General features: G+C 36.0%; 2 protein-coding genes across 3 annotated transcripts in view; one reads left to right on the top strand and one right to left on the bottom strand.

The window, feature by feature from the left end:
• Positions 1-1328: 1328 nt before the first annotated feature.
• Positions 1329-21141, bottom strand: SLC46A3 (solute carrier family 46 member 3). Its single transcript, XM_074303571.1, has 7 exons — positions 20702-21141; positions 19984-20123; positions 19302-19515; positions 15194-16064; positions 13898-13981; positions 4297-4453; positions 1329-1668 (listed from the first exon to the last, which is right to left on the bottom strand). The coding sequence occupies exons 3-7, from the start codon at positions 19491-19493 to the stop codon at positions 1593-1595; spliced, it is 1380 nt and encodes a 459-aa protein (XP_074159672.1). The 5' UTR covers positions 19494-19515; positions 19984-20123; positions 20702-21141; the 3' UTR covers positions 1329-1592.
• Positions 20685-26164, top strand: part of MTUS2 (microtubule associated scaffold protein 2) — a 763366-nt gene continuing 757886 nt past the window's right edge. The window contains exon 1 of one of the 2 annotated variants that reach the window (XM_074303560.1): positions 20685-20816. The gene's annotated coding sequence lies outside the window, so the exon portion shown is untranslated. Of the gene's footprint in view, positions 20817-21129; positions 22017-26164 lie in introns of those variants that run through there. The other variant, XM_074303559.1, reaches the window with a different exon arrangement.

Raw genomic sequence — 26164 nt, 5'->3', positions numbered from 1 at the left:
TATGATACATAACCAATATGGTTATTGTCAGATCTCATATGATACATAGCCAATGTGGTTATCATACAACTACAAAATTACAAGTGGCCTAATAGATTTTTTAAAAAATAGAGTTGATAAGTTTTATTTAATAATCACTATGTGGCTATGTGTTAAGTCCTACACAGCAAAGTAAACACTAAAGAAACATGTATTAAAATTACTCTCCCCATGAGTTGCTTTTCAAGGTATCCCAAAAATCTCTTTAGTTTCAAGCTTTAATAATCACAGAAGTATACATGCTACAAACAACAACAAAAAAATCAATTGAAAATTATATTTGTTTCTATTATACTTAGCTTTGTGAATTTTAAATAATTTTAGCAAGACAGTTCATCCTATTATTGTGCATTGTGTGAGATGGTTTGAGGATGACACTTTTCTCAGACCTTGGATTGGTAGTGGAGTACTCTTGTTTAGCCAATCTCTCATCTGAGATTTTCTTGTGAGGTGATGCCAAAACTGTCAAAAAGGCATCAAGACCTCATTCTCATGATCTTCAGGCTAATATTCCAAATGCAATTCTTTGACTAAGCAGCAATGGATGAAAGGTTTTAGAAGTTAAAAAATAGACATGATTTGTAAAATCTGATTATGTTGAATTTGTTAAGAAACTTTAATATGTATAATTTACTTTTCAAATGTTTTTTTAAGTTGGAGAAAAGAATAGCATATAGTCATACAAAAGAAGTTGCTTCACATTTTTCAATTTATTTTTCAAAATGCTTTAAAATTTATTTTACAAGCCCACATTATAAGCCCACATTCCCATTTCAAAGCATCCCTATATGCAAAATTTGAAGTATAATCAAGATTATTAATAAAACATACTTTTGGAAAAATTTTTAAATACCATAGTGCTCAGAAAGCTTGTCAATTTTGGACTTAACCAAATTTGGGTTAGCCATAACACAATCATAGCTAAGTTTAGGGGTCATTCTGTTCCAAATTGTAACTGCCAATGGAAACAAATTCAATAAATATTTGTTAAGCACTTATTCAGTTTAAAACGTAACAGGTACTGAATGCTGCTGTGTCACATTTTATTATTTTCATTAATTATTCATCTAAATGTCCCTGAGAGATAGGCCAGTATTGCCTTATAAACAACATAGATGAAAAGCCCAAGGTACAGAGATGGCATGTATTTTGTTCAGGAGATGAACACTCACATCACAGTATTGGAATTCACAATTAAGGGTTTTGGTGGCTTCTTTGGGCCCTTATGTTTTACATCCCTTTTTAAATATATATTTAAAAAAAAAAAAACAAAAAAAAACAGCAGCTCATTGAAAAATCCCATCCCTGTATTGGTATTAAAGCATCATTGTAAGCATCACTCTTAATACTAAGTGCTCAGTGTGTATAGATAGGCATCCCATAAAAATTAGTGCAAAATGAAAACATGGTCCCTGGTTGATAGGGACTTATTTTCTTATGAACAGCAAGCAAGTTAGTTAACAGTGTGGTAGACAACTATGTGCTCCAACGCTTCATTTAGTGTAGAGGTAGAGCATATGACAATGCTAATGAATAAGTAAAAAATCAGTGGTTCAGTTGACATCTTCCCTGGATTCTTCTATAAGAAGTGCATGGTCTTCTTCATCCCAACTAGTACACATTATAACACTGCAAAAACAAAAAAAGTGAATGAACAAAATGTTTTCAAATAAGACAATTCACTGAGTGTCAAGAATTGACATTCCACCTATCCTAGTCAAAAATATTATGAAGTTATTCAGTACAGAGGCATACATAGTTAACTATATTTTATTCAAAATGACACTATCTTGGAGGAAAATGAAAGAAAAAAGCTCATATGAATAGGAAGGAAGGAAGCAAGATGAATAGAATACAGGATTAGGAGTTAAAAGACTTTGATTCAAATTCCATCCTACTGGGTGACTTAAAAAAATCCTGTGAGCTTAGAATTTCCTCATCTGCAAAATGTAATTGTGTTCAATGATTTCTAAGTTTTTTTCAAGTTCCAAATTTAAAACCCTGTTATCCTGTGTTTCCTTATCTGCCCCATTTGACAGAAGAGCTGGATCAACTTTTATTTTCCATCTGAGCATCTCTAACACTTATTTTAATAAGCACATTTTAGCTTTGTAGGGGCTAAAAAATTTTAGGAAACCTTTTTCATTGATCTCATCTTTAGGTAAGACTCTAGATTATTGACATAGATAACTTCTATATCATGTATTTAAAGTTTTTCATCATAGTTAATATGGAAATATTTTGCATGACTGCAAATTGCTTGCCTTCTTACTGGGAGAAGGAAAGAAAAGAGAATTTGGAGCTCAATTAAAAACAGTTTTGTTTACATGTAATAGAGAAAAAATTAAAATTAAATGTAAAAAAATTTAAAATGTAATTGGGAATGTTTAACAAAACAAAAATACAGTACATCATCATAGAAAGAATAATGACTTCCAATTAGATTCATTTCCAATGAAACTGAGGAAAATTTTAATTTTTTTAAGCCAATGTAATATGTCAATTGGGTGTCTATGTGGCAAAATGGATAAGAGTTCCAGATCTGGAATCAGGAAAAGCAGGGCTCAAATTTGGCTTCAAATACTTAGTAGATGTCTGACCCTGAATAAGTCATTTAACTCTGCCTCAGTTTCCTTAATTGTAAAATGGTCTGGAGAAGAAAATGGCAAACCACTCTAGTATCTTTGCTAAGAAAATCCCAAATGGGGTCACAATAAATTGAACATGACTGAAAACAATTGAACAATATCTCAATAATCAAGAACCCGTCCAGGCTTTTTGTCTATTAAGCCATTAGACTGAAGCATGTTGCCTGCCCTCTTAAAAACTACAGACTTAGGGGGAAAAGAAAGAAAATCCTAGAACATGATTCTAATTACTAGTTTCCCTTTCTTATAGATGTCCTGTCCCAGGCACATTTCTGCCAAACCAATTCCAGTGGAGCAGAGACAGTTTATTCAATTTTCTGAATATAGTATGAAAAATATATAAGCAAACAAGGTTCCTGGGGAAAAATAAATAACTGCATTGAAAGAATGTACTCAGTGGAGTGAAATTGTTCAGAAAGGGATCAGAAAATATCTAGTCCAATTACCTACTGAATTCCTTGATTTTAGAATCTTTTAAGATCATTAAACTCTCATAAATCTTGCTATGATGCTTTTCACTAAAGAGGGATTTCATACAAAAATATACATACATATATATATAATATCTATAGATCTATACATAGCAATGCTTATTTAACTGATTTTCAAGGTCCATGGTATAGTGTGACTTTATATCTGTTTTTAAACTACACTGGATAGCAATAATACTATAGATAGTCTCTTCTTTTCTAGCTGTCAGTTATCCAGATGATAGATGGTTTGGAGTATCTGGAAAACAAAAGGAAATATAAATCTACTTATATGTTCATCCTTCTGAGCTTGATTCTTCAACAATTTCTCATGTAGGATTTATGTATGCATGGCATAGGGTACAGGGCACTGGAGTCAATAAGACAGAACTTCAAATCCCCCCTCCAACATTACATCCCACTAAAACTGTGTGACCATTGTTGAGTCCCTTAACTGCTCTGTACTTCTTCATGTATAAGTTGAAAGAGTTGGATTCAATGGTGTTCTAAAGGTCTTATAATTCTAAACCTATGACTCTTTTCTTTTTAATATTCAAATACAAAGATAGCACACCTTGTAGAAATCCACTAACACTTGATCTTGAAAGAAAATTCAGGTCTCCTGATAGCCTGCCCAGTGAACTATCTGTTTTTATAAATTTAGTCAAGAGTCCAGGTTGAGTTCAGGCGTGGGATGTTATTTGAAATATTTTCTATGAAATCAATATCCTTAAGAGTAAGATGTTCAAAACAGAATTAAAGTTCCAACCTCCTTATTTCACAGAAGGGAAATTGTAGTGAAGAGAGCTTAAAAGATTTGTTAAAGGTTGAATTAGGTATTAAAGTTCTTTTCTATGGTTTTAAAATATTAAATAATTTTTACTATATTTAAGGAGCTAATAGTTAACTTATTTGTGTCCCCCATATTTTTCTTTCTATTATCTCTGACCATCTATGTCTTAATCTTTTCTGTTCTAAAATTACAAATTTATTAAAGCTAAATTTTTGAGTAGGGCATATTGTAATACATAACTTGTTCAAATTATGTGAATTAATTGATAGTCTAGGTCAAAAGACTTTAACATTCTTATTCTGAACTTCATATTCTTAAATTAAACAATTTTTAAATATTGACATACCATAGACTGATTCCTGGAATTAATAAAAGGCAAGCTGAGAGCAGAAAAGTGAATCCTGAAAACCAAGCAACAGTGGCCGAATAAATGCCATTAAAGGCAGAAACTGCAATAACTCCAACCAGCGTCTCTAAGAAAGCAATACAAGCAAACAAGGTACCTGGGGAAAAAACAAATAACTGCATTGAAATAATGTACTCAGTGGGATGAAATTGTTCAGAAAAGGATCAAAAAATACCTAGTCCAATTACCTACTGAATTCCTTGATTTTAGAATCTTTTAGATCATTAAACTCTCATAAATGTTGCTATGATGCTTTTCACTAAAGAGGGATTTTCATACATAGCAGGTTTGTCTTTGAAAGTCATGGGTAGTTATTAAAATAGCCAAAATAAGTCATAAATTTGGTCATAACTTTTTACTTTGAACAGGTGCTTTCCTGAAAAATTACAAAATAAGTAGATTGTTTTTCTTAGCTTCTTCAATCCCACCAGAAACCCTTATTCTTATCACTGCCTCTGACCTCCAAGTACACATTCTGAATCCCATTTCTGCCATTTATTAACTGATAAAGCTGATGTGACTCTATTAAAATATTTTTCTATCTCTATCCAGCAAAATTCTAGTGGTCTCAAAAGCAGATTTCCCTTCCTGAAGTGTCTGATTTAAGGATTAAGTATCTATAAAGGAAAACAAAAACAGACATAAACGAATAAAATCTACAAATATTTCCATAACAAACTTTTTTTTCCCATCAATGCCAGTATCACATTTGGATTCTAACTTCCCAATATTTTTAGTGTTCTACAGTGAGAAGTAGAAATGGCACTAAATAAAACAAAGATGAGCTAGACCAAGAATATACAGAGAAGGTACACGGAGGAGGCACAAGTTATTAAAAACTTCTAAGTGGTCAAGTCTTGAGATATTTGAAAAGGTAGTGTGTAGCAAATAGTTGGAAATAGTATGAGGCTCCATTACCCTTCTCCCATAAAAAGCAACTGAGACAATAAAAATGTGCCTACTTTCCTATCTCTTTAAATATTTATTAATCTATTCAAGATATTCCATAGAAGACTACATCTTTACAGTAACACAGTTTGGCTGAAAGTTCTATGGAATACCAGGAACCTTCCTGAGCTTTTGTTTGTTAGCTATTCTAAAAGAATAAAATGTTCTTTCTCAACAAAGTATGTCCCATTAATGCATTTGCTTGATTATAGTAAACAAGGCATAATATAGGGCAAAGCTTCTTAAACTATAGGTTGAAACCCCAAATAAAGTTATGTAACTGAATGGGAAAGGCTGTTGAAGATGTTCTGCATCCTGCAGTATCAAATAATCAAAAGATTTAATTCTTTATGTAAAAATAAACCAGCACATCTATCTCATTAGTATGCAAATTTATTTTCATCTTTAGTAAATGTTAAAATTATGTGTATACCAAAAAATTGGAATTGTTTTAAAGCAAATTTCTTTACAATTTATTATCAATAAATGTTCAATTTTCATACCAATTTTATATACCTCTATACCTGAGGTGGCATAAAAATTTCTTGGGCAAAAGGGGTCGCAAATGGAAAAAATTTAAGAAGCACTGAAACAGAGAGACATCAGCTTGCCAAAAGTATTCGTCACTCTCATGAATCAGATCCAGTGCAAATTGCAAATGGGAGGGACTCCCTATAGTTGTTGAGGTCTTCTACATGATTACATTGTGGTTAAGATTGTCCAGATTATTTAAAACCCCAGAATACTGCAAAGCCTCCTAAATTCATACCGATTCAAAAAGAACTTAGCCTTTACCCACATGGTTAAAAAAAAAAAAAAAACTATGAATAATGTCTATTGTCTTATATGCTGTTGTATAGAAAACCCATGAGCTCACCCATTAACATACGTATCTTAGACAGACATTATGAATAGATAAATCACACAATAGAAAATTGTATAGCGTTTTTAAGGATACCAGTGCTTTCCTAGGATAGCTGCAAATCATGAGACCCAACAGTTCTTCTAAGAATAAATTGGTTACAATTATTTGTAACCAACAAAGAGTTGAACAAGAAAAGGAAACATTTGTTTTTTATTTAAAAGCTGGGTCTCCCTGTTTCACATTAGCTAACAAGTAAAATGGCAGTTCACAGTCTCAAACCCAGTCTGACCTGGGCTGGTTTTTTTTCTTTAGACAATCTGGAGGTCTTCACTGTGGTGGGCTCATCGCTGAACTTTGGATACCTGATTGGCTTAGCCTTCTTCAGGCTACTGATCTCAACCAGTCCATCAGCCTTAGCTTCCCCACTAGCCAGGCTGGCTTCTTAAAGGAAGTCATCAGGGAGATGTATTAAGAAAATGAATGAGTCCTGGAATAAGAATAAGAGAGAAGCAACAGACAGCCCATTCACTCCACTGGCATCTCACAGTGTTGAGACTAGATGAGCTCTAATATGTCGGATAGATAGCCATGACAGATCTGGAAGGCAAAAAGTTGCACAGTAGAAGATGTATATAGATAGCAACCTGTATCACTGAGGGAAGCACTCATATATTAATGATAGGGCACTAGGTGGTGAAATGGAATCAGGATTCAAATCCAATCTGAGATACGTTCTGTGTATATAAGCTTAGGCAGGCCACTTAACCTCTACTTGCCCCAGTTTTCTCATTTGTAAAAATGGGGATAGTACCTTTTCCTACCCCCATAGTTGTAAGGATTAAAAGAGATAGTAATTGTTAAGCACTTAGTGCCTGGTACACAGTAAGCTCTATGTGGATATTAGCTATTGTAATTATTATTAAACAGGGCACAGATCTTGCAAAACAACAAGTAGGTTCTTATGGAGCAGAAGGGCTTAGAGCATGGACAGAATCCCACTGATAAGACTGGGTTTGTGTCCACAGGATAAGCCTAATCGTGAGGAGGTTCACTGCCAGCGCATGAAACAAAAGGAAAAAAATCCAAATAATTTGGCAAGTAGTAAAAATTTTTGTTGTTCAATCATGTCTGACTCTTTATAACCCCACTTAGGATTTTCTTGGCAAAGATACTGGAGTGGTATGTTATTTTCTTCTCCAACTAATTTTACAGATGAGGGAACATGAGACAGTTAAATGAGTTATCCAGAATCATCCAGCTAGTGAGTATATATAAAACAGATTTGAATTCAGGACGATGAATCTTCTTGACTCTGCTTAGCACTATCCACTCTGCTACCTAGCTGCCTTTATAGTAAAAACATAAGCTTAATAAATTCTCCCTAGATTAGATAATTTCTCAAATAAATCTTTTATAATGCCAAACTTCATAAGAATTGGAAAAAACATATCTCAGATGCCAAGTTATTCCAATAACATATAGTGTAAAATATACAGTAAATTAGTTTAAAATAATAATCTTAAAATTATCCTGGCTTCTTTTTTCTCCACTCTAGGAAGTTTGTTAATGCAACAAAGGTTTTTTAAGAGCTTACTATATGCCAGTAGGAAATATTGACTACTTATTCAGTAAACCCCAAATTCTCCTGCTAATAGCTCTCAATCTCTCCAGAAATTGTACAGAGCATTATGAAATGGCAGAGGCAGGTTGGAATGTGTCTCTTAAGATTCTTCTTTTTTTTCTTTATACTATCTATCTGCCTTGATGATCTAATCAGCTCCAGTTCAGTTATCATCTCCGTTCAGAGAATTCCCAGATTTATCCATTTGTAGTCTCCCAGGTACTAACCTGGTATTGCCAACTGCCTAAAGGGAATTTCCAAATGAATGTCCCAGAGCCATCTCAAACTAAACATGTACAAAACAGAATCTCTCTCTCCCCCCAACCCCCACCCCCAGTCACTCAGGTTTACAATATCATTGCCATCCTTTATATTTCATATGTACCTAGTTTTTTAAATGTTGTCTTCCCCCTAGAATGTGGTCCCCCTTGTGGGCAGAAACTATTTTTGTCTTTCTTGGAATCCCCAATATTTAACAGAGAGCCTGCCACAAAGTAAGTGCTTAATAAATCTTGTTGACTAACAGCAATGACAAAATTGGAGCAAATCCATGTGGATTTATAGACGGGAGGAGATTATTTTTAGTCATTCAATGTCTCTTAAAATATGGGTTAACTTCTGTTTATCAATAGCTTTTTTATAACATTCAAGTTATTTATACCTGGGGCAAAGAATTTTTAAAGAACTATTAAAAAAAAAAGAACCTTTATTATTGTATCTTGGTGATTTTTACGAATGTATTTCTGTGTGTGTCTGTGTGTATGTGTGTGTCTCACACACACAGAGCTGTTTTCAGGAGATAAAATTAAATTCCATATTTAAGAGGCAGCTATCTACTCAGTGGATAAGTATGCTAGGCTTGGAGTCAGCAAGATCTGAGTTCAAATCTGGCTTAAAACATTTATTAACTGTATGACCCTGGGCAAGTCATTTAAGTTATGTTTGCCTAATCCATTGGGAAAGGAAATGACAAACTAATCCCATATTTTTATAAAGAAAATCCCATGGACCAAGTTGTCCATGGGGTCAGGAAGAGTTGGACACAACTGAACAATAACAACTTCTATTTCCTGTAGCTCCCATTTTTAAATGAGAGATTCTATTCAGGTCCTCAGAATTCATTGCACCTACTTGATAAAATGACTCAGGATCATTTCCACATCTGTTTAATAGAAGTAGCATGGCATTTGCTATCTATGTATGGGCAATTCACCAATCCTCTCTGAAACCTAGTTTTCTCATCTGTAAAATATGGACAATATTACCTATAATGTCTAACCTAAAGAGTTGTTCTGGGACTCATTAGATAATGTAAATAAATCAATTGGCAAGCTTTTAAGCGATATGTAAATGTCAAATGCAGGTGGCAAAATGGATAGCTTGCCAAGATTGGAGTCAGGAAGACCTGATTTCAAATCTAATCTCATACACTTACTGACTGTGTAACTGTGGGCAAGTCACTTAACCCTTTTTGCCTCATTTTCTTCATCTATAAAATGAGCTTGACAAGGAAATAAACTATTCAAGTATATTTGCCAAGAAAACCCCAAAAAATGAATCATGAAGAGTCAGCTTTAACTGAAACAATTCAACACAAATTTCAGGTATTATTATTACTTGATACAATTCAAAAGTCTAGTTACTTACTCTAAGATATATATATGATTCTTTGAGTTAGCTGATAAGAAAGAAAGTTTTCTCAGTTGCTTGAAAACATTTTCTAACAACTTCTAGATGCCTAGTTGCATCCATAAATATTACTAGGCAGAGTAGATTGAAAAATGCTAGGTCAATTATTATGCATTTGATTTGGACTCAATTTTTGATGGGCAATGTGTCATAAAGCACACCACATGTATATACTAACCATCAAGTAAAATGGTTTTTAAAAAGTGAAACTTCTGTGGAGAAGTGTTTTAAATGATATTAGACACTGACTAAGAAGACAGGGAACACACAGCTAACCTTGGAAAGTAGCTAATCTAGGCAACCTTATTTGAGTTGCCCATGCAGTCTAGTGCCCAGCAATCCCACAATGATCACTATGGTCTGTTTTCTGCCTTTTTTTTTCTTTAACATAAAAGTGAACCATGAATCTTGAGGATATATTGAAAGCATGTTACCTGTAGGTAACATTCCTTTCTTCCCTGCTGTTTGATTTAAAATCACAACATTTTCACAAAAACAAACTTTTTTTTTTTTAAATAAATGAGGAATGAAACATTTCCTTTTATGTGCCAGGTACTGGATTAAATACTTTTTACAAATATTATCTCATCTGATCCCCACAACCACCCTGGGACATAGATGCTATTATGATATCCACTTTACAAGTCAGGCAAGTTAAATGGCTTGCCCAAGCCATACAGGCCCACACTGTCCGAGCCTCTTGACTCCTAGTCACATTCCATTTGGCTGTCTCTATAGCAGCTATATGAATTTAAAAGGGTCAAAAGACTTCTAAAAAAATTGTTATCCAGAACAAATTATGATATGATAAAATTTTCCTAGATTATTGACAAAGTCATATAAAAACTTTCTTTTAAATGGGGGGAATGGGAGGGAAAGGGGGGAAGCCAAGATAGTAAAAAGTAGACAAAACTTTGCCTGAGATTTTCCTGGCTTTCCTCAGAATCAAGACTGATTGATGTTGATTCTGACTGAATTTTGGAAGGGGAAGGGAATATACTGCAAGACAGAGTTTGGTCTATGAATGGATTTTGGAATGACAGAACCCACAAATATTTGGAGTGTAACAAATTTACAGCAGAAGATATTTTGGAAAAACTTCAGGAAAAGTCTGTCTCAATTGGGTAGTGGGGAATGCAGCACAGCCCAGGCCTGGCACAGTTGTATTAATGGTGCAGGGAGGCCCAGGGTGGAGAGGCCCTGCTCAGAATCTAAGGTTGTAATGTTGAAGATCTTCTATAGGCAGCAAGAGCAGCATCCTGCTTCACAAAGACAGCGAAATCAAGCAGACTATGTGTGAAATCTCTTATACAAGTACAGAAAGCAAAGTGAGCTATGAATCCTGGCATAACAGTGGCATTTACACAGGCCCATCCAGTGCAGGAAAGAAGCCTGCTGCAGCACCAGTGCAGCATGAAGCCCCTGTCACCCTGTAGAGGAAGCTTGGGGCAATCTCCTTTGTGTCCTAGGAGCAGACTTAAATCTTTAAAAATGAGCAAAAAGGCAAAAAGAGCTCTGACCATAGAAAACTATTATAGACTAGAAAGAACAGATCTCATACCCTGAAGTCACTAAAGGCAAAAAACATCTCCAGATGAAGACTCAAAGGACATTATGAACTGGTCTCCAACTCAAAAGGCTCTCTTGGAAGAATTCAAAAAGGATGTTAAAAGAGATTTGAAAAAAAAATGGGGAAAGGAAATGAGAGCTTTGTAGGAGAGTTTGAAAAAGAAGACACAGAAACTAACTGAAGAAACAACTTAAAAATACATTTGGTTAAATGGGAAAAAAATATACTGAAGAGAATAACTCCTTAAAAATAGAATTTGTGAAATAGAAAAAAAAAACCATCCAATGAACAAAACAATTCCTTTAAAAGTACAATTGGCCAAATGCAAAAGGAGATAAAAAAGCTAACTAAAGAAAATTCACTAAAAATTGGAACTGAACAAATGGAAATGAATAACTCGAGGCATCAAGGATTGTTTTTAAAAAATGACAAAATAGAAGAAAATATAAAATGCCTTATTAAAAAACAATTGACCTGAAAATAGATCTAGGAGAGACAATTTAAGAATTATTGGACTAGATAGGCCTGGAAAGACTTACATGAACTGATGCTGAGTGAAATGAGCAGGACCAGGAAATCATTATATACTTCAACAACAATACTATATGATGATCAATTCTGATGGACGAGGCCTTCTTCAACAATGAGATGAACCAAATCAGTTCCAACAGAGCAGTAATGAACTGAACCAGCTACACCCAGCGAAAGAACTCTGGGAGTTGACTATGAACCACTACATAGAATTCCTAATTCCTCTATTTTTGTCTGCCTACATTTTTGATTTCCTTCACAGGCTAATGGTACACTGTTTCAAGTCCAATTCTTTTTGTACAGCAAAATAACTGTTTGGACATGTATACATATATTGTATTTAACTTATACATTAACATATTTAACATGTATTGGTCAACCTGCCATCTGGGGGAAGGAGTGGGGGGAAGGAAAGGAAAAGTTGGAACAAAAGGTTTTGCAATTGTCAATGATGAAAAATTATCTATGCATAAAATTTTTGTAAAAATTAATTAAATTGATTAATTAATTAAAATTTTTAAAAATAAATAATCTGTTAATACTTTGTGCATTTTGGCTAATATAATGACATGCTATTTGAGTCACTTACAATGAGATATTAAATACTTAGTTATTATTGTTTTCCTCTGATATATTTTTAAAATGAAAATTTATTTAATAAATATTTTTAAAGTCTTGAAAAAAAAAAAGAATTATTGGACTACCTGAAAACAATGATGGAAAAAAAAAGGCATCATCTTTCAAGAAATCATCAAGGAAAACTGCCATCTGGTAGAAACAGAGGATAAAGTGGCCATTGAAAGAATTCACCAATCATCTCCTGAAAGAACCCCCAGATTAAAACTCCAAGAAATATTGAAGCTAAATCAGGCTGATAATTTAATCAATTGATAGAGCTCTTTCTACTTAAGTAGGTCAATACCATCTGTGTGGAATAGAGAGATAAGGTGAAGAACTTACAGGAATATGTTAATTCTTTTTCTGTATTTTATTTTCATTATTTCTGTGTTTCCCCTATGACCTGTATAATATATGCAGGTCCATATTTACTTGAACCTTGGCCAACTATAAACATATTTACTTAACCTAAGCTGATGACATTTATCAGTATTTGACATTTATTGATATTTAGTCTATTAGCTTGACCACTATCTGCTTGAGTAAGTGTGAAGGCCTGATTTTCTGTTTCCTAGAAATCAGGTGATTTTGGGGATACAAAAATCTTCCATTCCAATTTCTCCAGATAGCAACAACCAGTTAGATGCCTCCCCCTTCCCTTCTCATTGCTCTCTTACTTGTAATATAATCTCTTGTATAAAAGTTATGTATCTTTACTACTTTTTTAGCCCTCCTACCACGAGCTTTCTCTTTCTTATCTCATGATGGGAAGGCTCATCCTCTGGAGGTTTAATAAACAACTTTTCTGGTTTCTACTGAGTGATCTCTGAGAAGTCATTTTGGGTAAGAGTCTTCTACATCCCACACACATATCCACCTCAGAGAATTGGTTGGGGGCATTGAGAAGTGATTTGGTTACTGGGTTCATATAGCTGGCAGGTGTCACAGGCAGGGCATAAGACAAATTTTCTTAACGCATAGTCAAGTTCCTATCTACCATATCATACTATTTCTCATATATACATGGAATATTGTAATTAAATATATCAGTTGTAGATTTTTAAATCTCAGCCTAGTAAGTGAAATTCACTTCTCTTGGGGATGGAGAGCTGGTCTTAGGACCACAAAGACCTGGGTTCAAGTTCTTCCTCAGACACATGCTATCTATATAGGGCTATGAACAAATCACTTTACCTCTGAGTACCCCATAAAGTACAGGGCAGTTTTTATAAACTGTAGGACAGTTGAGGAACTACTATAATAAAGGAAGCTTTTTCATGGAGGTTATCTAAACCAGGATTTCTTAAAACTTTTTTTTACTTGTGACCCCTTTTTGCCTGAGAAGTTTTTATGCATATATAGGTATACAAATTAGGTAAACAAACCAATTTACTGATAATAAATCATAATTTCACATTCAGTTATGTTATTCCCATCAAGGGTCAAGACATAACAGTTTAAGAAGTCAAATTTCAGGTCCATAAATTTCCTCCTCTTCCTTCCCCCAATAGAGAGTCTTCATGGCTCTCCCTAACAATTTCCCACTTGATTAAAATGTAGTTTGGTTGTAAGAAAAAGATAAACCCAAACTAAAAGCCATGAAGAACATGAGGAAATATAAAAACTTATCCTTTGTCATCTGGAATCTCAGATCTCTAAACAGTGAGAACAATCTATCTCTTTCATATTTTAAACTCACCTTGTTCAGTAGAAGGAACCACTTTTGATAACATGGACCGAAGAACAGACAAAGGCATGAAGGTAAAGAGGAAAGGGATCCTGACTGGAAGGGAAAAATAATTGAAAGTCATTTATTTATTTAGAAAACTGATGAATGTTTAACTAAAAACCAAACCAAACCAAAACTCTGTCTTGCAGTATATTCTTTCCCCTTCCAAAAGCATTTCATTCTGCTGACCTTAGGACTAACTTGATTTAGCCAACTGTAAATCTCTGGTGAATAATTAAAAACAAACTTCCCTCTCCCACCCTGTGACTATGTTTCATACTTTACAATTTCAGAGTTGTTATTCCACTGAAATCTTAAGGTATCTTAAGCTCAAGAAACAATCAGTACACATATATTAAGGGCCTACTATGTGCCTGGCATTAGGTTTTTTTAGTCTGGTTTGAAAAAATAAATACATCTAAAAACCACTTATTACTTTCATGTTCAAATAAACAATCTGATCCAACCCCTCATTTGTCAAATGAAGGACCTGAGCATCAAGAAAGCTAGATAACATGTCCAAGGTCATAGAGATAATGAGCTGCAGAGAAAGCTGTGAATTGAATGCAGATCTACCAACTCTAAATTTTGGCTCTTTTTATTTTATCATTTATCATTAATCATTTTATTTTAATAATCATTAATCATTAATATTTTAAGCATCAGCTAGGACTTGTGTAAATACCACATATTTGTTGTTATGTACAGTAATTCAAGAAAATCAAAAAAAGATCAAAAGAAAAGGTATAGTGCTAGGTACATAATAGGTCCTTAATTGATTTTTAGGCATAATGCATATACTTTTGGTTCTGCAAAAAATGGAATAAGAATTTTGGAACAAACTCTTATTGGCACGGAGTAATCTACAATTTTAATATACAACAAAAGCTCTAAAACAAGCATTCTTGAAAGTCTGAGTCCTGAAATGCAAGATTAATTCATGCATTTAAATTTCTTCGATTAATTCTCTTTTAGTTGTCCAATTGGTGATGAATTGAATGTAATTTTTTCTTTCTTAAATTTTGGGTTAATCAAGTTAGATCTTTCTCAGCAAATGGATTCATTGAATGATCTACTGATAATTTGCCTTGGTATTTGCTGAGCTTTATTTAAAGGACATGTAGATAACTTGCCTCTCCTATTGAGTTTTGATTCTAAGGAGCCAGTGGTATTTTAAATCCCATCCTTACTATAGATAGTGGGCTTTTTATAATAAAAGCTTTCTTTTTCAGTGTAGTTATATCAAAGGACTGAGTTTGAACTTACCCAACAACATCATCAGGGTTGTTTTGGCAAAAACTGCTAATGCCATTCCTCCCGTCGTGGTAAAAATTCCAATGAAGACCATGTAAATATCTTTAAGACAGTAAGAAAAAATCCATATCCCTAGAAAACTAGTCAAAAAAGATATGCTTGCTAAGGATGAGCCATATCCTATGAAGACTTCATTCCAGCAGAGAGGTGAATTCAGTTCATAAAGGATAAATATAGGAGATGACCCAATTACTACAAAGAAATAAGTAATCATTGTAAAAAGAAGCAAACAGAGCAAAGTCCTTTGTTTGCCAGGAACATTTTTAAAAAGCATATAAGCTCTCAAAAATAATCTTTTAAAATTTGTACTCCATGACATGGAAGAATCCCGAGATGAAGAAACACTAATTGGGTCCTCAAGAAAAAATACAATATATATCAAATTAACGGCTAGAGCCAATGAAGTAATAAAATATGACCACACGAAACCGAGTTCTTTGATGAAGTAACCAGAAGACAGTCCTGTTAATCCAGTAACAAGTCCAAGTATTAAGTCAATGATGGCTATCCGTATAGTTTTTTGTTTCTCTTCTTTACACAGGTCAACTATGTAAGCAAAGCATCCTCCCAAAAAAGTTGTTGAATTACCACAAAATGCACTGATTAAGGTGGATGCTATCAAAAGTTGGATAGGTAAGCTTAAATATGAGAGCAAACAAAGCCAAATGCTGCTTGCAAGAGCACCTATAGAAGACAAAATAAGAGGCCCTTTGCGTCCTTTTTGGTCACTGCTGGATAAAAGAATGAAGGTAACCACAATGCCAGGAATCAAACCACTCAAGTCCATCTGAAGACTAAAAAGAGAGGCTTTCTTTTGAACTTCCTACAAAGAAGAAAAAAATAATTATAATGTAATCAATCATTATTATTAGTAAACTTTAAAACTTAAAGGATTCATAATTTCATCCTCTTGAACTAATGCAAATGACATACACTTAAATGATACATTGATGGATTCCTACAGCCAAAAAACTCATTTTCTGGTGGCCACATCTGAACTTCAGATTAACCGATATCACCAGGCTAGTATGTGAACACTTTCCAACATAGTAGACCTTCAATCAAAAAATAATCAATCATAAAGGATTTCTTAATTGCTTACTATGTGCCAGGTACTGTATTAAGTACAAGGAATGCAAAGAAAATTAAAAATAAAACCAAAGCAACAAGGTCTCTATCCTCAAGGAGATTCCCTTCTATAATGAGAGATAATACTGACAAATAAGTAGTTACAAGCAAGATAGTTAAAGAGTAGTTGGAAAGTAATCTCAGAAAGGAAGGCCCTAATAATAGGATAGGAGAATAGGGACTCAGGAAAAAAACTCCTGTTAGAATGTGAGATTTGAGTTATCATGAAGGAAGCCAGAGAAATCAAGTGGTATAGAAAAGGAGGAAAGGTACACTTCAGGCATGGGAGACATAATTCATGCTGCACTATTATAATTCTTAAAAATTCATAGTCCTAATCATGATACCATGAGTCATTTTAATAGAGAAACGTTATTATAAATCATACATACATATATACATATATGTATATAGCACTCTCTGTCTGTCTCTCTCCTCTCTGTGTCTGTGTCTGTCTCTCTTTCAGATAAAATCAATACAGCTTCCTTGAGATTGAATTTAAATGAAGGATAGAAAAACTTTTACCCCACAAATCAGCTTCAACCTCTGACTTAATTACCATTGGTATAGGTTAAGTATAGAAGAGGTTTGGGTTTTGTTAGATGTATTGCTTGTTTTATTTTGTGTTTGCTTTGTTTAATCCAGACCAATAATTACACTGGTAGAAGGAATTCCTTGAGGAAACTATCTACTAATTTAATATCATCACCTGTTACACATGGCATTGAGAATGACTGCCCAAAGTCCCTACTGCCAGTATATCTTTAGAATAGGAATTTTGAATCCAAGTGTCATATCTACTTAACATCAAAATGCTTCTTCAGAGACGGTAACATGCCTATAATTGTGGAACACCACTTGAATTTAAAAGTTTTTCCATAGTAATATAAAAAATTACTATGCTAAATAAGGCCTCTACTCAGTATAAATAGTTATGTACTTGTATGTTTATATGTTTAAGGAAAAACAGATTTTGGGGAGATAAGCAAAGATGGAAAAGATAAGCAAAACATAAATAGAGACATACAGAGAGCTAGAGGCAGAAGGAGAAAGATCAAGAAGCCTAAGAACAGAGAAGGCTGAGATTTAGAAAAGACCAGAGAAGGACAGATGTGTTTAAGAAGGGCACTGACAGTTATGGAGGGGACACACCCAGAAAGAAATAAAGAATAGATTTAAAAGATGTTTTAGCCAGATTTTCCAAAATATTGATAATAAAAACATTATTAAGGGGAACACAATGCAAAGAAAGTCCTATACTAAACTGGGAACTATGCAGAATAATTTACAAGCTAGGAAGGATCTTCAAAAATGAGTGACAAAATAGGCAGCAATGGCTTCTGAGATGGCAAAAGTCAGTTTCTGTCAGCAGGTCGTTCCGAAGGTTTATAGTGCAGTTTAAGTCCCTGGGAAGAGCTTCAATAGTTGTGCTAGGGAAGTTGGTAATAGGCCTAATTAAGAATAGTTTCTTATCAGTCTTCCAAGGACCAGCAATAGTGAAAAGCTTGCTTATATGAGGAGTTTTGTTTTGTTTTTCATTACTGAAACTTATTGGAATAAAGTGTAGGGTGGCAAATCTGAATGGGAGAATGTAGTAACAGATTTACTTTCAGTATAGTATTAAAAGAGAAAGGAAAAAAAGCAAGGGAGGAAAGTAGGAAGAAAAGAAGAAAGAAGCAAAGAAAGGGAGAGAAAGAAACAGAAAGAAATAGAAAAGGAAGGAAAGAAGAAAAAAGAAACTTACTGGAGTAGGCAGGAGATGAAGGCAGAATGTAGAGTGACAGATCTAAGTGGGAGAATGTACTAATAGATTCACTTTTAGTACAATATTGAAAGAGAGAAAGAATAAAAAAGATAGAGAGAAAGGAAGGAAGAAAAAGACACACACACACACACACACACGCCATTTTCCCACTCTTTACTACCATCTCCATGCAGATAACTCCCAGGTCTACATATCTAATCTTTACCTCCTGAGCTGAAACTCCCATTTATGTAATGCAGCTTCACAGTATATTTTATTTGTATTGCTGCATTTGTGCAACCCTGTGACAAAGATGCTATTATTGTCTTCATTTTATATATGAGAAAATTAATGATCAAACAAAGGCTAGGTAACTTAGAATTTGAAATTTTAAATTGGAGGGAACCTTTTATATCAACTAGTCCTACTTCCTCAATTTACAGATGAAGAAAGAAGGATCCAAAAGATGAAGTGAGAGACATGAAGGTCACAGGACAGGAATTAAGGAGCAGAGTTAGGATTCAAGAAATCCAGGTTCTCTGGCACAAAACGCAGATGTCTGTCTTTCTTTTGTACCAATTTGACTAGGGTAACCCAATTCTTTTGGGTCTGAGACAGGATCTGAAATCAGACTTTTCTGAGTCTGAGTCCAAGTTTACTAGTCCAATACAAATGTCAAATATTAAGTGAATTGGTTTTGGTTTTGGTTTTGTTTTTACAGAGAGTCTGTTTTTTATATGCCCAAGGAGTATTATTTCTTGGATACCAAGTGTAGATATACAGGACACACTAGCCATGTTTTTCCTACTCTTTGAAATTCTTCCATTGAGCCATTTTTGAAACAAAATTGAGGAAGAAATCATTGATGTCTATGATGTAGCCAATGAATATTTCGACAATGGCCTAAGAGTTCTACTAACTGCCATAGTCTTTCTTTTTTGTCCTTTGTTTCCAGATTATGCAGTGCCATCAGCTTTAGATGGGAAAGTGATTTCTGGAATATAAAATTGCATTAAAATAGCTCAGGCATAGAGTCTGTGTCCCCACTTTCTAACTTCTAATCCCCACTTTCCCAAATGTTTGCTGATAATGGAAAGTATATAGCTAAAATTTCTCCTTCATTACATGTTAATTTATAAGTATAGATTATTTTCATTATTTTCTTTTATTCCATTTTTTATTACTTACCTTTTGGAGTTCATAAATTGGATTGCTTTTATTTGCTTCACATTCAGAAACATTGCTGTTATCTATATAGCTATAGTTGCTTGTTTCCTCCCATATCCTTTGATAAATGTATTGTGTTGTCAGTGGACTGGTCAAAGACAACGCAAATGCACTGAGGAAAATGGCAGGTTCTATGAACAAAACCTTCTTCATGATGAAGATCTGATTTAATTCTCTGGGGAAAAAAATAAATAAACCAGTAAAATCACTATTTAAAAAAAGCAAAAGTGAAGTTGAAGTTTTGTGGAACAAAGGGGGAAAATGATGGAAAACTTAGGAAGTGGACACGACCTTAGGAGAAGTTATTTTATCTAGGAGCAGGAATTTCAGTAAATTGCATCATTTCAGATTCTCTATTTTTAGGAGAAAGTGCTTTTTAGAAATAATATTTGGAAATAACTTGTATTAAATTCCGTGGCGGACTCTGGCCACCCATCATGTTTCATGTTTTTGTAATTCTTTAAATTTAATTTTCAATAATTAATTCACCTACTAGTTTTTATGACACAACATATAACAAGGGGCCTTCGGGGCATAGTCGTTGCCCAATCAAACATTTATCTTGGCATAGTTGCCATTCCCTCGCATCAAAGACTGTTTTTTACAGGAGAATCTGTGCTCAAAGAGGATTGTTGAAACTCACCTCAAGCTCCAGTCTTCCTGTTGGTCAGGCACGGCAGGAGCCCGGGAGTATTAGGGACCCAGCTTCATCTCTGGTGCTCAGTACCACCGCTTCTCAGTGCGCTCATGGAAACTGCTCTGAGCCAGAAGACTCACCTGTCCCTGGGGTGAGGAGGGATGCGAGCACGTCTTTGTCATGGGCAACAGGAGGAGGAGGAGGAGGAAGTGTGGAGGAGGAGGAGGAGATGTAGAGGAGGAGGAGGAGATGTAGAGGAGGAGGAGGAGATGTAGAGGAGGAGGTGGTGTGGAGGAGGAGGTGTAGAGGAGAAGGAGGAGGTGTAGAGCAGAAGGAGGAGGTGTAGAAGAGGAGGAGGAGGAGATGTAGAGGAGGAGGAGGAGGAGATGTAGAGGAGGAGGAGGAGGAGATGTAGAGGAGGAGGAGGAGGAGATGTAGAGGAAGAGGAGGAGGTGGTGTGGAGGAGGAGGAGGAGGAGGTGTGGCGGAGAAGGAGGAGGTGTAGAGGAGAAGGAGGAGGTGTAGAAGAGGAGGAGGAGGAGGTGTAGAAGAGGAGGAGGAGGAGATGTAGAGGAGGAGGAGAAGGTGGTGTGGAGGAGGAGGAGGTATAGAGGAGGAAGAGGAGGAAGATGAGGAGGTGGAGGTGTAGAGGAGGAAGAGGAAGAGGAGTAGAGGAGGAGGAGGTGACGAGGACGAAGAGTAGGGGGAGATGAGATCCGCCTCACCTGAAGCAGCCGGTCTGTGAGGCCAGGTCTACACTGCCAAAGGGAGTCAGCTAGGACTCCTCTTGGTCCGCTAGGACGCTCGGGGCCACTCTTTAGGGGCACCAGCGAGCCGAAGGTGGGGCACTAACAATTACAGGCAGGGGCAGCGGTGGTTTGAGAGGGGCGGTCTGGTTGGTCGGTCCCAGCCCGGGTCTCCCTTGCAGTGTAGACCTGGCACCTGTAGCCAAGTCAGGACGGGAGCTGCTGTCCAGGGGTCTTCCCGGAGCGCGTTGTCCGGTGAGGTCGGCTCCCCTCACCTGCCTTTCAGTTCGCCCCTCCCCTGCCCGCACCGAAAGTGGGCTCCCCCCTGCCCCCTCCCCTTCGCTCTTTTCACTTCCTTCTCGTCCCCGGGGCCGCGACAGCTCTGCTGTCACTCATTCTACCCCATTCCACCAGAGCCCGACGGAGAACCTTCCCCACCCCTTTCCGCCCTCGCGCAGGAGACGGCGACAAAGACCGTGACGTCAGCGCCGCGGCTCTGCCCAATCGGAGCCCCGGCCGCCTCCTGCCGTCGCCCCGCCCGCGGACAAGAGAGGGGGCACCAGCGCGCGCCCCGAGTTTGCGAGCAATGCCAGGGAGGGAGGAGCGTGGCGGGGTGTCAAGAAACAAAACGAAGCGCTCCGGGCGGTGCCAAAGATAACTTTGCTCTCTTTCTGAGCTCGAACTGATAATTTGGGCCCGCGGTCTGCCCGATGCCAGCTATTGGTCGGGGGAGGTGTCATTCACTCGCCGGGCTCCGCCTTCCTGTCAAATTGCGTGCGTGTTTGTGTTTTCTGCGGAGATTTTAGTGGATGGGAGAGGAGGGCCGGAACGGATTAAATGACTCGGGTCCTAGTGTCAGCGGTGGTAAACCTGCGCCTGAGCCTCGCGTGGCCCTGCGGAGGGATGTAGCGCGCGATTTGTGGGGGGTTTGTTTTTGTTTTTAATGAAGCAATCCCTGCACCAAACAAACTCCTTAGTCAGATGGGATGACTCAGCCAGGTCACGGGCCAGGTCAGCCCTGGCTATCTCGGCCCATTTAATAAGCACAGAAGGGAAAACTGCGGCCTCTCACGAAGCGTTTACATTCTGGGTCAGATGATGGGCGGCTGCGGACAGACACAACCTGTCCCGCCCGTCTGTGCCTAGATAACGAAACTGCCCAGCGGCGCTGTTCTTAGGCCCGCGCCAACGGAATCAGCAGCCCAGATAAACGCGTTCTCATGAAAAATGAGAAGCTAACAGTAGGAAAATAGTGCTAACAATTTCTTCCCGCTCCTCCTCTTCTTCCTCCGAGGTAAGGGACGGCGAGAAAGAGTCTCCTTGACTATCCTTATTTTTCTCTTATTCTAGAAAAAAGAAATTTTTCCCCCGATTAAATCATTATTTATTAATTTAGAAGATGAATGAGTAGAAGAAACTTCACAAAACCCTCCAAGCAGAATCCGTATTTATTCAATGTTAATAGTGAACATAGGAAGCATCATTAAAAAACACGATGCTGAAGCGTTTAGCTAACACAATATGCAAGACCAAGAGCTGTTTCTCACCGAATAAGTGGTTAAAGCGCATGAACCAACAAGTGGTCAACAACTATAAGAAATGTTGCTCCAAGCCACTATTCAAAAGAAAAATATAACTCGGATTTTACCTCAGACCTTCACTAGCTGTATGATCCTGGGCAGATTGCTTAACCTCCATTAATGGGAATTATAACAGTATGTATCTCAAAGGGTGGTTGTGAGGAACAAATAAAATATATTTGTAAAGCATTCAGCTTAGCGCCTGGAACATAGTAAGTGTTATATAATGTTAGCTGTTGTTCTTTGCTGAGATAAAGGACGATGTCTGCCATAGGACTATATCATTTTTTTTTCTTCTCTTTCTTTCTTACTTTTTTTTTGTGCCTGAGATATTCTTTGTCTTTTTTTTAATTTAATTTTATTTTTATTAGTTTTTATAATTATAATATTTTCTTTGACAGTACATATGTATAGGTAATTTTTTTTTTTTTACAACATTATCCCTTGTACTCCCTTCTGTTCCGAGTTTGTCCCCTCCTTCCCTCCACCCCCTCCCCTAGATGGAAGGCATTCCTACACATATTAAATATCTTATAATATATCCTAGATACAACATATATGTGCAGAACCGAATTTTGTTGTTGTTGTTGCAAAGGAAGGATTGTATTCTGAAGGTAAAAATAATCTGGGAAGAAAAACAAAACAAAACAAAACAAAAAAAACCCCAATGCTCACAGTTTACATTCATTTCCCAGTGTTCCTTTTCTGGATGTAGCTGGTTCTGTCCATCATTGATCAACTGGAATTGGATTAGCTCTTCTCTATGTTGAAGATATCCACTTCCATCAGAATACATCCTCATGCAGTATTGTTGTTGAAGTGTATAATGATCTCCTAGTTCTGCTTGTTTCACTCAGCATCAGTTAATGTAAGTCTCTCCAAGCCTCTCTGTATTCCTCCTGCTGGTCATTTCTTACAGAACAATAATATTCCATAACATTCATATACCATAATTTACCCAACCATTCTCCAATTGATGGACATCCATTCATCTTCCAGTTTCTAGCCACTACAAAAAGGGGCTGCTACAAACATTTTGGCACATACAGGTCCCTTTCCCTTCTTTAGTTTTTCTTTGGGATATAAGCCCAACAGTAGCACTGCTGGATCAAAGGATATGCACATTTTGATAACTTTTTGGGCATAGTTCCAAATTGCTCTCCAGAATGGCTGGATTCTTTCACAACTCCACCAACAATGCATCAGTGTCCCAGTTTTCCCACAGCCCCTCCAACATTCTTCGTTATTTGTTCCTGTCATCTTAGCCAATCTGACAGGTGTGTAGTGGTATCTCAGAGTTGTCTTCATTTGCATTTCTCTGATCAATAGTGATTTGGAACACTCTTTCATATGAGTGGAAATAGTTTTAATTTCATCATCTGAAAATTGTCTGTTCATATCCTTTGACCATCTATCAAGTGGAGAATGGCTTGATTTCTTATAAATTGAAGTCAATTCTCTGTATATTTTGGAGATGAGGCCTTTATCAGAACCTTTAACTATATAAATGTTTTCCCAATTTGTTACTTCCCTTCTAATCTTGTTTGCATTAGTTTTGTTTGTGCAGAAACTTTTTAATTTGATGTAATCAAGATTTTCTATTTTGTGGTCAATAATGGTCTCTAGTTCTCCCTTGGACACAAACTCCTTCCTCCTCCATAAGTCTGAGAGGTAAACCATCCCATGTTCCTCCAATTTATTTATGATTTCATTCTTTATGTCTAAATCTTGGACCCATTTTGATCTAATCTTAGTATGTGGTGTTAAATGTGGGTCCATGCCTAGTTTCTGCCATACTAATTTCCAGTTTTCCCAGCAGTTTTTGTCAAATAATGAATTCTTATCCCAGAAGTTGGGATCTTTGGGTTTATCAAACACTAGATTGCTATTTTTATTCACTATCTTGCCCTGTGAACCTGACCTATGCCACTGATCAACTAGTCTATTTCTTAGCCAATACCAAATGGTTTTGGTGACTGTTGCTTTACAATACAGTTCTAGATCAGGTACAGCTAGACCACCAACACTTAATTTTTTTTTCATTACTTCCCTTGAAATTCTTGACCTTTTGTTGTTCCATATGAATTATGTTGTTATTTTTTCTAGGTCATTAAAATAGTTTCTTGGGAGTCTGATTGGTATAGCACTAAATAAATAGATTAGTTCAGGGAGTATTGTCATCTTAATTATATTCGCTCAGCCTATCCAAGAGCACTTAATGTCTTTCCAATTATTTAAATCTGACTTTATTTTTGTGGCAAGTGTTTTGTAATTTTGCTCATATAATTCCTGACTTTCCTTTGGTAGATAGATTCCCAAATATTTTATACTATCAACTGTTATTTTGAATGGAATTTCTCTTTGTATCTCTTGCTGTTGGATTATGTTAGTAATGTATAAAAATGCTGAGGATTTATGTGGATTTATTTTGTATCCTGCAACTTAGCTAAAATTCTGAATTATTTCTAACAGCTTTTTAGCAGAGTCTTTGGGGTTCTCTAAGTATACCATCATGTCATCTGCAAAGAACTACATCATTTAAATTTATATATATATATACACACACACATACACACACACACATATATCTGTATATATAAGATTTGGTTGATAGGTTGTCCAGTTATGCTGTACTGCTTCCCTCCTTTTTAAATTCCCTCTTTCTCTGTCTTTGTCTCTGTCTCTCTCTCTCTAGCTCTCTGTCTGTCTCTTTCTCTTTCTTTCTCTCTGAGAAAGGGTGGCAGGAGTAACATATTTGTAAATGAACATGATATTAAAACAAAAACTCATCAAGAAAATATGGAACAAAATATAGTCCTGAAGACTCTTCTAAAGCATTGAGGTCATATGAGACTCTATAAGAGAATGTTCAAGTGGGGACAAATGATAGGAGCAGAATGATGCTTCTTGGGCAACAAACAGAACCTCCTAATCTGGGTTTTTTACAGCCCATTATGTAGTCCAAAGCATTTATTAAGCACTTTCTAAGTGCTGGAGATGCAAAGAAGGACAAAGACAAACAACAAAAATAGTCTTTACATTCTAAATAGTTTACATTTTAAAGGGTGAGACAACTTCCAAAAAATTGTACTTACTATAAAAGTATGCCTATTTTTTATATCTGTATTTGCATACATGTATGTATATGTCTATATAGAAGGTATAAATATATGTTATATATTAAATTGGAAATTTATATATACATATATATATATACACATATTAAATGAATATTCATCTCAAAGAGACAGCTTTAGCAATGGGAGAAGGTAAAGGCCTACAGATGTGAAGATTTAAATTGAGTCTTGAATTTAACCAGGGAAGCCAAGAGGTGAGGAGGGAAAGTATTCAGGTTTGGGGGACAGTCAGTGAAAAAACATGGAACTGGGAGGTGGAATGTAATGTATGAAAAACAGAAGAAAAGTTGGTATAATTGAATCACAGCATATGTGGAGGGCAAAAAAGCAAGAAGAGGGAAAATGTGTGAAGGGTTTTAAAAGCCAGGGGTGAGGGGGAAGAATTTTGTATTTGATCCAAGAAGTAATAGAAAAAGCTCTGGAGTTTATTATGTAATATAAGATGGGGAAGAAAGGAAAAGAATTTCACAGCAAATTGCCTCATTTTTTTTCCTGTGAATTTTCCTGTGAAATATGAGACAAAGTTCTCAGCTGACAGGAAATCATGGGAGTTTTGATGAAGAATGGAAAGGTTTGAAAAATCTGTGTTGAAGAGTGTGATAGTGCATTAAGGATTGCCTGGGAGTGGTGGGAGCATGGTTGAAGTTGTGTGATTTTTTTTAATCTTCATTCAGAAGAATATTCTAGACTGAATGGTGGGAGTAATCCAAGACTGAGGCTTAACA

The sequence above is a fragment of the Sminthopsis crassicaudata genome, chromosome 3, assembly GCF_048593235.1.
Source record: "Sminthopsis crassicaudata isolate SCR6 chromosome 3, ASM4859323v1, whole genome shotgun sequence".
In the NCBI taxonomy this organism is placed as follows: Eukaryota; Metazoa; Chordata; class Mammalia; order Dasyuromorphia; family Dasyuridae; genus Sminthopsis; species Sminthopsis crassicaudata.
Note: the sequence above shows the minus strand (reverse complement) of the source record. Positions and strands in the feature narration are given on the sequence as shown.